The sequence below is a fragment of the Ictalurus punctatus genome, chromosome 15, assembly GCF_001660625.3.
Source record: "Ictalurus punctatus breed USDA103 chromosome 15, Coco_2.0, whole genome shotgun sequence".
NCBI classification, from domain to species: domain Eukaryota; kingdom Metazoa; phylum Chordata; class Actinopteri; order Siluriformes; family Ictaluridae; genus Ictalurus; species Ictalurus punctatus.
The window spans coordinates 3,132,397-3,146,236 of record NC_030430.2 but is presented as its reverse complement, the minus strand read 5'-3'; the positions used below and the strand labels follow the sequence as shown (position 1 = coordinate 3,146,236).

Sequence of the window (13,840 nt, the reverse complement as noted above, 5' to 3'; positions counted from 1 at the left end):
CGCTTCATGTTCAGACGCGGCTTTCGGCCATGTTGTGGTTTTAAATGAGGAAGAAGCGGGAGAGGTTATCGTGCAAAATAAGTTTTTTCATTCACAGTATTTCTTACGGCTCTCGACTCAGTTAAAAAACAACAACAACCACAATTACTGACACACGCAGAAGACTGTTTCGAGGTAGTTGAGACAGACGAAATATATCGGTTCGTCACTTCTCGCTAGTATTAGCATTGTAAGCTAACTAGCTAGTTAGCTAGGTAGTTGTCGAGAGGTTAAGCTTGGCTTAGGTTAGCTAGCTAGCTAGCTCGCGAGGTGCGTTTACTGGAAATGGGGATTAGGCTAGTCAGCTAACAAAGCTAGTTAGCATTTGGTAACTCTGCCTACTAGCATGCGCGCGACGGGCGGGAGTTACACGAATGCAGGAGTTCATAGACGTTAAATATATTTGACTTGTGTGGCTTGAGGAGTTTCTTCTAACGAGCTTCAACATGTTCAATAAATTCTACGAATGGCTCGGAAGTGGAATAGCAACTCTTCGCGACGGAGTGCCGGCTGCTGAAGATCCGTCCGACGCCGTCCGAGTTCAACAAGACGCTCCTTCACAGAGGAAAAGACCGTTAGAGAGGTGAGACAGTCGGAATTGTACTCCATCTTTATCTTTATTAGAGTAGAATGGTGGGGGGGAGAGTTAGGAGCATGTTTAACCGCTTTTGAGCTGGTCGGTAAGGCGCGAAGCTTGAAAAGTGGGCGGAAATAACTTGTGCAGTCTGTAAATTGGAAAATCTAAACACACGTGAAGTAGGTTTCTGTAAGTTTATAGTTATTGCCTGTACCTCTGTTTATAAAGGCAATTCATCAGCCTTCCTTCATCACTGGAAAGGGACCACCAGAGAATGACCTCTGAACAAATTGTGTGTTGGAATATTATTTTCAGCAACGACATGGTACTGTGTGGAATGTTTAAACACTTTTTTTGTTACAGGCTCGGCTGCAAAACCTAGGTGTAATGTAGGTGTACGCTCACCTACTTTGTCTGATCTACCTGGACCATTACCGGCACCACATTCTACCATGTCCGAGTCACAGACGCCGTGCTGATTGCGAACGGTCCACAATCCAAATACAGTCTGGTCAGCTGTCGTCCTGTTTCGCTGATGAACAGGGTGTAAAGCCTGGTTCACACGGTGCGGTTTGGTCACTTGAGACCAGTTTTGAGAATCCTAAAAGATTCCTATAATCGTAGGCCAAAATCTGTAGTCTTTGATCGCTAGTTTGATGTGTTCGCCGACAGCCGATTAACGGCTGTCACGATAACATTTTTCCTCCGATTAAATTCTAGAAGTGTCAGAAGATTTGAGGCACAGTCCTGTAGTGTGGCTGCTCCAACTCCATACGAGTCTTCTCGCGTGTGTCTGTTTTTCAAGTCTTGACTGTCATACAGTCTGATATTAATGACGACTGAGATCCTACAGCGTGACATGGCTTACAGTCAAATCCATACAGTCTGACAAGCAACAGTCACAAAGCACTATTAAAAATCGCACCGTGTGCACCCGGGTTAAGGCAGTACGGTCAGTTACTGTGATTGTACACGTGTACCGCGGTCCCTCCAGTATCCGCAGTATTCGGACGAGCTCGCCGTTTTTCAAAACGTCCATAGATTTTCTGCAGATTTGGGCAGTGACGCAATCACGGTGCGTGTTCAGCCAAATCCCTGTTCGATTCACATGCGTAGAGTGTGAGTACGGTTTAAAGGGCGCATTTACCAACAAACATCACTGCGAAAGGCATTGTGATTTCGCTAATTCAAGTTTAAAAAAAAAAAAAAAAAAAGCATGTACAACCAAAATCAAGCGAAATCCTGTACAGACTGACGTACGGAAGGTCTAGCTCAGTGTGACAGAAATTTTTTGTTCTGTCCGGTCAGCTTCACTAACCACCTCGACATAAGTATGCGTCTAGTGCACCGTTTTCCAACCCTGGTTCGGGTGTTACATGGTGGTTTGTGAACGAATTGCCACATTTGAGGTTTTCCCTGCTCCCAACACTCGTGATTTGAATAATCAGGTAATTAACAGCTCTTCCTGAGTTGAAGTGGCTGTGCTCTTAAGTGGTCTAGCACGTCACAGTCAAATCTTAACCTGACTGCTTGAAAGCATCTTGTGGCCATCTTTGTCCAGTATTATGTAACCTGTAACATGTACACAAACCTTCTTTTTTTGGGGGCAGTTTTGAAGATGGGGGTACCATGAATCATGAAGAGGACAGAGCTGTGAAGAAGTTTAGAATGGGTAAGCCATTATGCCATTCGGCCTGGACATGCCATTCATGATGTTTAACCAGACACTGATGCGTAGACCAATTGGTTGTGTGTGTTAGGAGATATTATGGACACAATGAAGAATGCTGCTGAAGGAATGAAGACCCATGGCTCCAGTGTTGCTTTGTGGATGCGCAACAGCGTTAGTCCAACATTGAGGAACATGCTACCTGCTTCTCCTGGCCCACCTCAAACTCAAATGCTATCATCTGATGCGGCTAATTTATCAGGATCTGTGTGGACTAAAAACAAGGTGCTGCACTGCTCGTAGTCACCACACTGAGACTGAGGCGGTGCAGATTATGCTATGCATGTTTGTGTATTATTTTCCGCAGGGTACAATGTTGTACTCTTTGCATTAAGTGCTTGGAAAATTGTAAGCTAAAGAAAGAATACGGACAAACTGAAGGTTATGCACCATTAAAAGTGTAGAAATCAATTTAAATCTGGCGTTCCCCTACATCCATGTGTGTCATGGGGTTTTCCTTCTAAGGTACATTTATATTTGCACTTTATATTCCGCTTCAGTCATGTGAAATTCCAGCGTTTATCGTGTACATGAGACAAGAATCTCATTTAAATTTAGTTGGGCTTGGGTCTAAAGTTACTGCTCTACATTCTCTATATAATTTGATTATATGACATTTTAAAGACATATTTCAGATTCATATTTGTTCTAAATTAGGCATGTTTTTCCTCTCAGTTGTTTGAAAGACTACACGAAACGCACAAGGACACATTTATTGCTCCCGCAACAGCTTTTGAATGGAAGACCATGGTTAAATCAGGTGACCAAACAAATCTTGTGTCCGGCTTTCCTTCATGTCAGTTTCTCTCTCTCTCTCTCTCTCTCTGCAAATGTTTTGAATTGATTCTTTTCTTATAGACTCCTTACGAACTGAGCAGTCCGTGACTATATTGAAGGCCAGCAAACGGCACAGACATGCAAGCTTTCCACCCCATGAGACGCACAAAACCAACGGCCACACAGTCACTACCTGCACCTCTAAACCTTGCCCGTCCCCGCGACTCGGCCGTCCTCTTTACGTCAGACCGCAGAGGTCACCGAGGTATGTATTGTATTGATAAAGAGCTTACCATATGCTGGATGCTCCGTGATGTATTATACAAGTTAAGAGGCTGTGTCCAAAAGTAAAGAGAATGTGGAGCAACTGCTGAGAAATGCAACTTGTGAAATTTTTATTAAATCATAAAATAGCCAGTGACGTGCCGAATGAAACCGCGAGCATCATGCAAAACGAGCGCAATTATTGCAACTAGGAAGACTGTTTTGCTTTAATAATTCTTGCTCTGGAAGGAACGTTCTAGTAGTATGATTTTTTTAAGTCAGAAATACAATGTAGCTCAAACCAGTGTTTTAGATTTTCCTAATTAGCATCCATTAATGCAGTGTACATTCGGGCATACTCGGATTTAATGAGTAATCCTTTAACTGATGGTTATGGTTTATTTTTCCTCAGTCGATTTTTGACTCCTGGGCCAAGCACGGGGAACGCATCTTACACCAGCATGTATGAGAAAACCTTTCCCATTCGAGTAGTGCAGAATCCTTCCTCTGGCTCCTCCAGCCGTCACTGGAGAGGCAGAACTCATTGCACAGCACAAGAGGTCTGACTCGTTCTGATCTAGTTATGCTAAAACTAAGTGGCTGCGTGTGTGCAACACTGTTTGTTCTAATCTCTCGTTCTCTAATTTTCAGTCAGTACGTGAGGAGGAGAAGGAGGTGTACAGGCAGTTATTAGCCATGGTGTCTGGCGGCCAGTCGTCGTTCTTTCATGACAGCACTCCTAACCCAGGGATCCGGTCACATCGGGATTTGTGAGTGGCTAAGCATTTTCCCCCGTTATTAATACATAATTGAGCAGTACTGCGTATATTTACTGGAATTCGGTTTTGCAGTTCCAGTTTCCTGACATCGAGTCGCAGGTTGCTGCATTGCGCATCGCCAGCAGGCTCAGGAGCGGGAGAGTCCTCTCTCGGTTTATCCAGCCTGTCTCCTAGTCCGCAGACCTCAAGCGCAATGCACAGCCCTTGTGCGCTCTCCAACGGGCCTGAAACCCAGTCCTGGGATCCTGGTTCTGATGGCAAATACGCCGCAAGAAAAACGGCATTGGCCGAGCGGTCTGTGCCCTCACCGGCGGCTCTTCAAGATACTACTTCTCAGGACACGCAATCTTCTGGTGTGCACTCGGGTACTTTTGCCTTTTATTGAAGTAAAAGAAGTAAACGTTTGCTCTAGATAAAGCACATGCCAGTGATGTTTAGTGTAAAACCATACCGTATTGCATATTGCTATCGTCGACTACTATAATTTTTTTCTACCTGATGCATTCTGTTTGTGAGACAGTTGTTTAGATTGCCGATGTAACGCACTCGCATAACAACTAGACCGTGTATGTAACATGGCTATAGAGCTAATAATTGCCATCTGCAATGCAATCACGAGGGCACAGAGCTGTATACACAGTGCCTGTCAAACTATTATTACGGTTGTCTGTAGTAAACCGTGATAATTGGCTTGGCATTATGAAAACTAATGTGTATAGCTGGGTATACATGTTATTTAGCAAGTAAGGATCAGCCATTTGATTTGTCTTCTGTGGTTTTTCATTTACAGCTCATGATGGGGATTCTGTCATTTTTGTAAAGGAGCAACATGGCAAGAGACCAGAGGGCTCCAGGTAAAGATTATCAAGCGGATTTCTTGATATTTAAGTCTTCTCGAGAGACATAAAGTATACAATTTTTGCTAAATACAAGTATTAACCATCACGATGTCTGAAAAGTAATAATTCCTGAGGAAGGAGCCATGCACCAGAGGTTATTTAAAATCCTGCCTGTTGTGTAATGCCAGCCTGCTCATTTGGTCTAGATTTGAAAATTTAGGCAAATTTGCACAGTGGTGAAACTACAATCGCAGCCTTTGCAAGGCTGTGGCTCACCAAGACCACCGTCTAGGTGACATGCTCTCTTATTAATGTTCGGAAGTTAATGAGTTTCCTTCCTCTGTCTTTGCAGCATGCCATGTTTCCAAGCTGAGTTGTGGATCAAAGAACTGTGAGCGCTTTTCATGTCGCATTTTTTCTAATACGTTTCTTTCTTGAACTATGTTAACCGATAATAGAGCTATCCCAACATTTTAGCTTACATTTGTGTTCTACCCGTGTGCATGCAGGACAAGCCTTTATGACGCTCGAGCTCGGGAGAGACGGAGGCTAATCGAGGAGCAAGAGGCTCTGGCGTCTCAGCTTCTGCGTCAGGTGAGCTAGGGGCCTCCCCTACACGTACTTTTCTCTCATTGTGTTTGTTTGCTCCACCGCTCTTTTCTAACTCTCTTGACCTTGTTTTGTGTGTGTGTGTAACAAATTAGCGTCTTTCCGGTGAGGCTAGAGCCGATTTAAGAAGTGTGGAGTTGCGGGTGCGGGTTCCTCTGGAAAAGGAGGTTCCTGTGACCCTCGTCATTGAGGAACCAGAGCCTGAAGCAGAGGAACAGGAATTCCCCGAGTTGACCGAGGTAAAAAGAAACCGCATGCTCTCGTCTACGGAACTCCTTGGTTAAACAGCCAAAGATCTAGCAAATATATCAGAATAATCAAATCACTATATTTGTGTAGGGTCTTACTTTTTCTTACACCTTTGTGCATCAAAACAAACCAGCCGGTTCTAGATTAGACATTTCCAACTCCAGTCTTGGAGGGCAAGGTTTGCAGTGCGATTGGGTGATTCTGCTGCTTTCACACACTTATTAAACCTATTGTTTAACTAGTGAGTTAAATCAGGAGTCCTTAAGCAGAACTTGTTTGTGTGCTGGACTGAAATAGACGGTCCTTGTCCTGGTTTAAAGGTGTAATGAGTGTTATGGTGCAATCGAACAAGGAATTCTGAAAGTGTGTGTGTGTGTGTGGCATGCAGGCCATGGAAAATGAGGTGAGCCAGGCACTAAGAGGAAATCAGGACGATGTGCTCAGTGAGGGATTCCGCCTCACCATCACCAGGAAGGACCTGCAGACCCTCAACAACCTCAACTGGCTCAACGATGAGGTCAGTGTGAGGAATTGAGGAATAACGCTATTCTAGCGATATTTGGTGTTGCAATATTGTATTTCTTTTGTATCAGCGACAATGTGACCAGTGTATAATGTCAATTTTGAAACAATGGTTATTTCTTGCAAGAGGTGTAATGTTCTAGCCAATAGCTAAGAAGAGAAACGCATCAATAATTCATAGTGCAGTTTTATTGGCATAGTGGTGCAAAGGAATTGGAAACTGTTAAAGAGCAGGCCAACAATGAAATCCTAATGGATCCACCTCTTTATCTACAGGTGATAAACTTCTACATGAACATGCTGGTGGAGCGGAGCAAGTCGCCCCACCTACCCTCTGTTTACACCTTCAACACGTTTTTCTTTCCCAAGCTGCGCAGCTCGGGATACTCAACCGTACGGCGCTGGACCAAGAAGGTGGACATCTTCTCTGTGGACATTATTCTGGTGCCTGTCCACCTAGGAGTGCACTGGTGTCTCTCTGTAAGTCACTCAGTAGTAAGGCAAATGAAAACCAGCTGCTTTCACTTAGAACCAGTGCTTCTCTGTTCAGGCATGCTCAAGTGATTTCCATTCTGTTTTTTATTTTATTTTTTCAACTCTTAATCTGTTCACTTTTTTTTTTTTTTTTCTTTCTTCTTTTTCTTCATTGTTTTGTTTGTTGCATTACTGTTTGGTTTGAACATGAAGCTTATTTCTTTCTGTAGTTTTAAGCCATGTTTCTTCTCCCTCTCTCTCATCCCTGTCAGGTAGTGGATTTCCGCAAAAAGACCATCACGTATTTTGATTCCATGGGTGGGAGCAATGACGAAGCATGTCGGATTTTGCTGTAAGTGCTTTTCCAGAGTGAGAAAAGGAACTGGGGATGAAGCCAATGGCTCATTTCACCCAAAACCTTTTTTTATACATATACACTACCAGTCAAAAGTTGAGACGCACTAATTCTTCCCTCCCCCCACACACACATTTTAGAATAATAATAATAAAGTTATCAAAACTCGTAACACAAATGGAACTATGGGAATTATGTTGTGATTAAAAAAAAATCCCAAATAAATGAAAAAAAAAATTCATATTTTAGCATCTTCAGAGTGACTAGAATTTACAGAAATGTATTCTTGGCATTTTCTTGAGGAATTTCCTCAAGATGTTTTTTTTAAAACAGTATTAGAGTTCCCAACTACGCTGGACTCTTATCGGCTGTATTTCGGAATATTTTCCTCCGAGTCGTCCGTTAAAAAATTTTTTTTTTTTTTTTTTTTTTAAAATAAAATGTTAGTTTTCTAATGAAAGAAATTAATATGTTGGTACAATTATATTTTTGTCTATGACACTGATTTCAAACATTTCATCATACACCTTCAGATCAAAGCTTTTTAAGATCATGCGAAACATCTGTCAAGTGTCCACAAACTTTTGACTGGTTGTGTGTGTGCAACCTATGCAAGTCATAAATTTGCTGTCTGGACTTTTTTCTGTGGAAATAAATGGCATACCTCAATCCCACAGAAAATATTTGAAGCAAGAAAGTGAAGACAAAAAGAAGCAAGACTTTGATACCTCAGGCTGGATACTTCGTAGTAAAAAACGCAACGTGAGTCGAGCAATCACACATGGGATTTTGAAGCTCACATCATTACGAAAAAGAATACAAAAATAGTTTTTGTACATATTTAAAGCAAAACAATCTGCTGCTGGTTTCGTTTTTGAGAAAGAGATTATAAAAGACATTTAAATTGTGATCGTGTGTTATGTTTTGTTAACGCCATAAATAGCTTGTCATTCTTTTCATGTTTCACGTTCAGCTAACAACACATTGTAGTGGAGTACTGGCAGTTAATACCGGTGGTTTGCTTTTATAATGCTTCAGACTTCAATGTCAAAATCAATCATTTGCTTTTATATGGGAACATATTCATTGGCAATATAAACCACACACTGCTAGATGTGTATTTGCTGATGCACTGTTCAGTTCAACATTAAAAAGGTTGTGTAATTGTGTGGGTTTTTTTTTTTTTTTTTTTTTTTTTTTTTATAAATAAACCTTCAGGAGATTCCTCAGCAAATGAATGGCAGTGACTGTGGGATGTTTACATGCAAGTACGCTGAATATATCACCAAAGACAAACCGATCACATTTACACAGGTAGGCCTGCTCTGCTTCTGAAGCGCCGTGATAAAAATCGCTTATCTTTGTTAGACCCGTTATAACGCGTTTTACTTTCTTGCAGAAGCACATGCCGTATTTCAGGAGGCGGATGGTATGGGAGATCTTGAACCGGAAACTTCTGCGATAAGTTCATGTTTTGAGGACTTGCCTGGGAAAGCAATGACATGAAGCTCTATCTCAGTGGGTTTTTTTATTTTGTTTTGGTTTTTTTTGTTGTTTTTTTTTTTGGTTTTGGTTTTTTTTTTTTTAAATTGAGCTTGATACCTCATATTGGACACTTCAGTGAGAGACTGACATGGAAGGGGTGCGTTCACACTTCTTCAGCTGGTGTCCCATTTTGCTGATGCTCAGCCCGCTTGAATTTGTAAGGATGCCTACGAAGGGACCCCACGAAGTCCAAGTGTTTTTCTCCTAATAATTCAGTCGTGCTTTTTGCTTAGAATTTTTCTGCAGCATGATTTCTATCTGAGTTTTTGGTGGTTGTCTTTTGTTTTTTGTTTTGTTTTTTTTTCCCCTGCCAGTGCCATCTATGAGGAACTTGCTGCGTCAACTGTTGAGTTGAGTTGACGGAATTGAGATAGAAGTTTTCACTTTTTATCTGAAGTCATAATTGTTAATGTATTAAGTTTATTATAATTTTTTTGCATCAAAACAAAAAAGTAACTTGTCTGACCCTGACAGAAGCAGCGTGGGACCAACAGCTGTTTGCTTTCAAACAGTAAGCAAGCTAAATCTGACAATCTCAATTTTTGTTAACTAAGCAAACGAACATTCAAGAGAACACTATATTTTTGATGTCAAGAAGATTTTTATTGCAAAAGAGCCGAATTGCATTTGGCTCGTTTCTGCAGAGGTCTGGTTTACAGCAGTTATGACTTCAGTCTGATTTCTTTCTTTTTTTTTTAGGGAGGTTCATTCAGCTGAGGCTCCACATGGATAGCCAAGAAACACTTTCTGATGGTTGTTATCGCTGCAGGATGAGACGAGTGGCAAATCAGATCAGCACCATTTATCTGTAGAAAGGTCAGTGTAGGGTGACTTTACCTGTAAATAGAACCAGCAGTATAGCATCCTCCTGTTTTATACCGACCTCAGAGGATGAGGATATTTGCCTCTCTTTATGTAAGTGTACTATATTTAGATACTTGCAGCCATTTCTAGTTTTGTCTCCACTATATTTGCAATTATTGTACATACTGTGTCTACACAGATTAATTGAAGTCATATTTAATACATTTTTGTACCTTTTTATTATTGTTTTGTATGTAGATCTGGTCTTTCCAGAAATAAAAAAAAACCTGAGGCTGTGTCCTGGATTGACTTACCGTACAGTTCATTTTTCTTTTGCTTATTGATTAAAATTTTAATTTGTACATGAGTTTTACCAGAAAAATATAAAAAGGTGTAATTCCTCAGAGATTAGATGCAACACAAAACACGTAAATGATTATGGGGAAAGTATTTGTCATGAGAGGGCCCTTAGAGCAGTGGTTCTCAACTGGGGGCAGCCAGATGGAACCAGTCGGGCTGCATACAACTGCTAGAACTTTATTTATTTGTTTGTTTATTTATTTATAAAATTAATTTTACTTGTGTGCAAGTCAACCTTTGAACTATGATGTACATAAAAATGTGAAATATTAATAAATGAAATGAATTATAGACCGCACACTAGGACACATTAAACAGTCATCTGTTGATATACTTGTGTAGTTAGCCACACGCTGATAAAACCTAAGACTATTTAAAATTGATAAATTTTAGATGGCGGACGTAGTCTCTTAGATGAGAAAGTTAACACAAAAGAGCCTAGCGTGGACAAAAAAACAAAATTGTGAAACTTTGATGAATCTAAGGGGCCACAAAGGGATGCACCCTGCACAAGTTGGGCCTCATGCTGAAGTTTGAGAACCACTGCCTTAGAGACATTAGATCTGTAATGATTTTCCGCTTACCTCAGAATTTCTTGGAACATAAAATGTAGTGATAAGCCAAGACAAGTTTGTAGTCCAAATTGTGCTTTAAAAAAAAAATTCCACTGCTAATAACTATTAAAAACTAATAATAGCTGCATGCTAAAAATCCTTACACATTTGGTTCTAGTGACATTGTGTGATTTAGCAATGCCATTTATACCTCAAGAATTTAATAAATTAGTAGAAAACATACTACATAAACTATATAATATAGGCTTTAATTTGGCTGCCCTGGTGTTGGTTTGTTCATATTCATAGATGACAAGAATATCATACTGCACTGGATGCCACGTTGGCAAGTGTGCGATTACTTTATAACATTAAGTGACCAGGTAAGGGAGGTTTATTTATGTATTTTTATTATGCTGTTTGCCAGAAGCTAATTGTTCTGGGGGTATAGTGTGTATTTGACGTGTGCATCAGTAGTGGGATCTTGCAGGACCCATTAAAAATATTTGCAGAAGTGTTTGGGAGAATGGTCAGATATGAAGTCTGCACTGATTAATATGAGTGTATTGGACACAGCTCATTCAACATTTATTCATCGTTAGTAAGTGCTTCATCAGGGTCGCTGTGGTTTAAAATATTTGTTTATATTTTGGGAAATAGCATGGTAGTTACATAGTTATGAGTGGTTCTGTGAACCCTAGACAACTGTCATGGCCCTTGAGAATCACCTGTATACCTTCTTGTGAGAGTGTGCATGCATACCAAGACTTTGCTGCAAAGTGATGAAACCAAACATGTTGCAGTATTTACAATAAATCCTGCAACACCATCTTTCCCTGGAGCTTCTCGCCAAGTTCCCGTCGGATCCGCCCTTGTTCTGAATAACAGCGAACCCTAATAGATATCCATCATATTCTATTTCACCTCTCCGAACTGCCAGGTATGGTGAGAATCACCTAGATAACATGACACCATGTCATGAGGAAGCAGTGCACCTTAGGACTGATTGGAAAGGTGTTCAGAGGGGGATGTTTACCTTGCAGAACCTGGAGAAGGTTCACGGTGATGCCCAGGCAGCAGCAACGGCATGTACTTTCTGGAGCGGCTCCAAGTCATGTCCAAGAGGAGGAAACACTCCTCACAGAGTGGCATGTCACAATAGGAGCTGGGCATCCTGCCTCCCTGTAGGCCAAGTAATAAGCTCCTTTTGGCTGTCCTCCATGACCGATAAACACTTGATCTGATGATTGCATGGCTGCCATCTGGTCCTAATAATACTGTTTACTGGACAACAAGGAACCCTCTGCAGGATCACCATCATGGAAAAGGTCAATCCATTGGTTAACAAGATTCATTGATATGACTTCTGGAAGAAACCCAGCTTTAACCAAAAGATTATATAATTAACTGGCTGTCACTGCATTCAATGCAGAAATATCTACAGTTGACAGTGAGGCCAGTGATGGGCCGGTGCGTCTCGTCCCAGCAGGCTGTCCACCAGAGAGAACTATGGTTGGCAGTGATTTGTTTTGCCATCACCAAAGAGGTTCATCTGCATCTTGCAAAAACTTTTCCAGATCTGGTACACCACTTCTGGGTGCAGTTCACCCCTTAATATCGCCTCTGCTACACCCTTGTGGAGGCCCTGTAGGTGAGTTGCCCTCAGTTAAGCTAACCATGGATGGGCATTTATGCAAGGCAGAGAGTGCCATCTGATCTCATGGCACCCTGGTGACCCAAATGGTTCAACATGTCAGTGTCGCCCTCTCAGTTCCAACTGCTTGCTGTGTTCTGATCTCATGCCACCCCTTTTGTGAGAAAGTTCTTGCTTCTCCTGCGAGCTAGAGCTCATGCCTCTCTAGCTAAGATGAGAACACGGCCTTTTCCTTAGTTGGGCCCCATAGGAGGTAGTTGTCCAAATATGGCTATATCCTGCGATCTCTGGCCATTAGAGGCGACAAGTCCCCTGCATACATCTTGAACACCTGTGGCACTAGAGAGTGGCCAAAGTGTAGGACACTGAAATGCCTATCCTTGGAAGGCAAGCTTCAGAAGGCATTTGTGTTCTGAGCAGTATGAACATAGAAATATGCATTGTGCAGATCCACTGATGTGAATTACTCCTGTGGTTGCAACAGCATGAATAACAACTGATATCCTTGCATGCAAAAGCAATGATTTTAGGAAGCAGTGTAACCATCTCAGATCTAGAATGGGGCAGAAACCACCGTCCTTCTGAACAAGAAAGTACACTGAGTAGAAACCATTTGTTTGGAACCATGAGGTATACCTTTTTGACTGCAAATCTATCCAAAAGGGAAAGAACCTCATGGATCCGAACAGCAATCTTGATGGGTTCTGCCACTGACAAGGCCCTGAGCCCCGAAAAGGATGGGGGCCAACTACGGGACTGAATTTGTACTCCTGTGACGTTGTTATCGGGACGTAATCACTGTCCAGTGAGTGAGGACAGGGTTCCTGTAGCTCAGACTGTAGCTACAATCTGACATGCAAATGGATCCATAAGGTGTACATGAGGTCAGATATGTATGAGGTGAGAAGAAGACAGGGAAAGATGGCAGCATGACATCTGTATTTATTGGAAAATCTATCATGCATCACTTTGTCATTTTTGTTGGAAGATCTTGGCATACATGAGCATGCACATAAGAAGGTATCCCTCGTGCTTAGGAGGGGTGAAATAGAGCTAACTCAGCTCCAGGGTCCCTGGTTCAATCCTGAGCTTGGGTTACTCTCTGTTAGGAGTTTTGCATTTTCCTACCACTGGCCAAAATCATGCAGGTATATTGGCTACTCTAATTTGCCCCTAAGTGTGACACAGAATATGTATGCATGGTGGCGTGCAATGGACTGGCATCCCCCCAAGAATGACAACCGCCAAACTGCGCCCAGTGTTGCTGGAATAGGCTCTGGCTCCACCACAACCCTGACCAGGATAATCTGGTTACTGAAGATGAATGAATGAATGAATGAAATACAGCCAATTCAGTTCATTAGAAAATATCACAGGCAGGTCAAAAAAAAACAAAAAAAACAACAACAACTGGAGTCAGAGGTCAAACCTTCTGGGGGATTGGGTGGAATTGTTCAAGAATGAGTGGAATTGGTGAGATTTCCTTCTGGAGTAGGTAGGAATGGGATTTAAAGAAATTACCCCGTGTACCTCTAGTGTGTATAGTTGTTATATAATTTTGTCAGTTTATAACCTGGATATCTCACTACCACTAGAGTCCACTAGAGTACAGTCACCCACATCTCAGTGGAGAAGTTCTCCCAGGCCCAGACCAGGTGGTGGCCCTGGGGATCCATTGATTGGTGGAATAGCCCCATTTAATCAACATTT

General features: G+C 41.7%; 1 protein-coding gene across 4 annotated transcripts; it reads left to right on the top strand.

The window, feature by feature from the left end:
• On the top strand, window positions 1-9,871 carry senp1 (SUMO specific peptidase 1). 4 transcript variants are annotated; one of them, XR_001814812.3, is made up of 19 exons: window positions 1-622; window positions 2,227-2,288; window positions 2,377-2,570; window positions 3,021-3,105; window positions 3,204-3,387; window positions 3,799-3,946; window positions 4,038-4,156; window positions 4,238-4,530; window positions 4,956-5,019; window positions 5,357-5,395; window positions 5,514-5,598; window positions 5,709-5,852; window positions 6,251-6,379; window positions 6,661-6,864; window positions 7,131-7,210; window positions 7,891-7,975; window positions 8,432-8,527; window positions 8,613-8,731; window positions 9,458-9,871. XR_001814812.3 is itself a non-coding variant. In XM_017487220.3 (18 exons), the coding sequence occupies exons 1-18, from the start codon at window positions 486-488 to the stop codon at window positions 8,676-8,678; spliced, it is 2,202 nt and encodes a 733-aa protein (XP_017342709.1). In that variant the 5' UTR covers window positions 1-485; the 3' UTR covers window positions 8,679-9,871. The 4 variants fall into 4 exon arrangements, 2 of the variants coding, with proteins under 2 accessions (XP_017342709.1, XP_017342708.1); XR_001814811.3 differs by having other exon boundaries at window positions 2-622; window positions 8,613-9,269; XM_017487220.3 differs by having other exon boundaries at window positions 4,238-4,518; window positions 8,613-9,871.
• The last annotated feature ends 3,969 nt before the right edge of the window (window positions 9,872-13,840 follow it).

Excerpts from the sequence above, each read along its gene's own strand:
- senp1 (XM_017487219.3), top strand. The coding sequence starts at position 486 with ATGTTCAATAAATTCTACGAATGGCTCGGAAGTGGAATAGCAACTCTT. Across the intron at positions 2,571-3,020 it reads CTGTGTGGACTAAAAACAAG|TTGTTTGAAAGACTACACGA; the intron begins GTGCTGCACTGC and ends TTTTCCTCTCAG. Across the intron at positions 5,853-6,250 it reads AATTCCCCGAGTTGACCGAG|GCCATGGAAAATGAGGTGAG; the intron begins GTAAAAAGAAAC and ends TGTGGCATGCAG.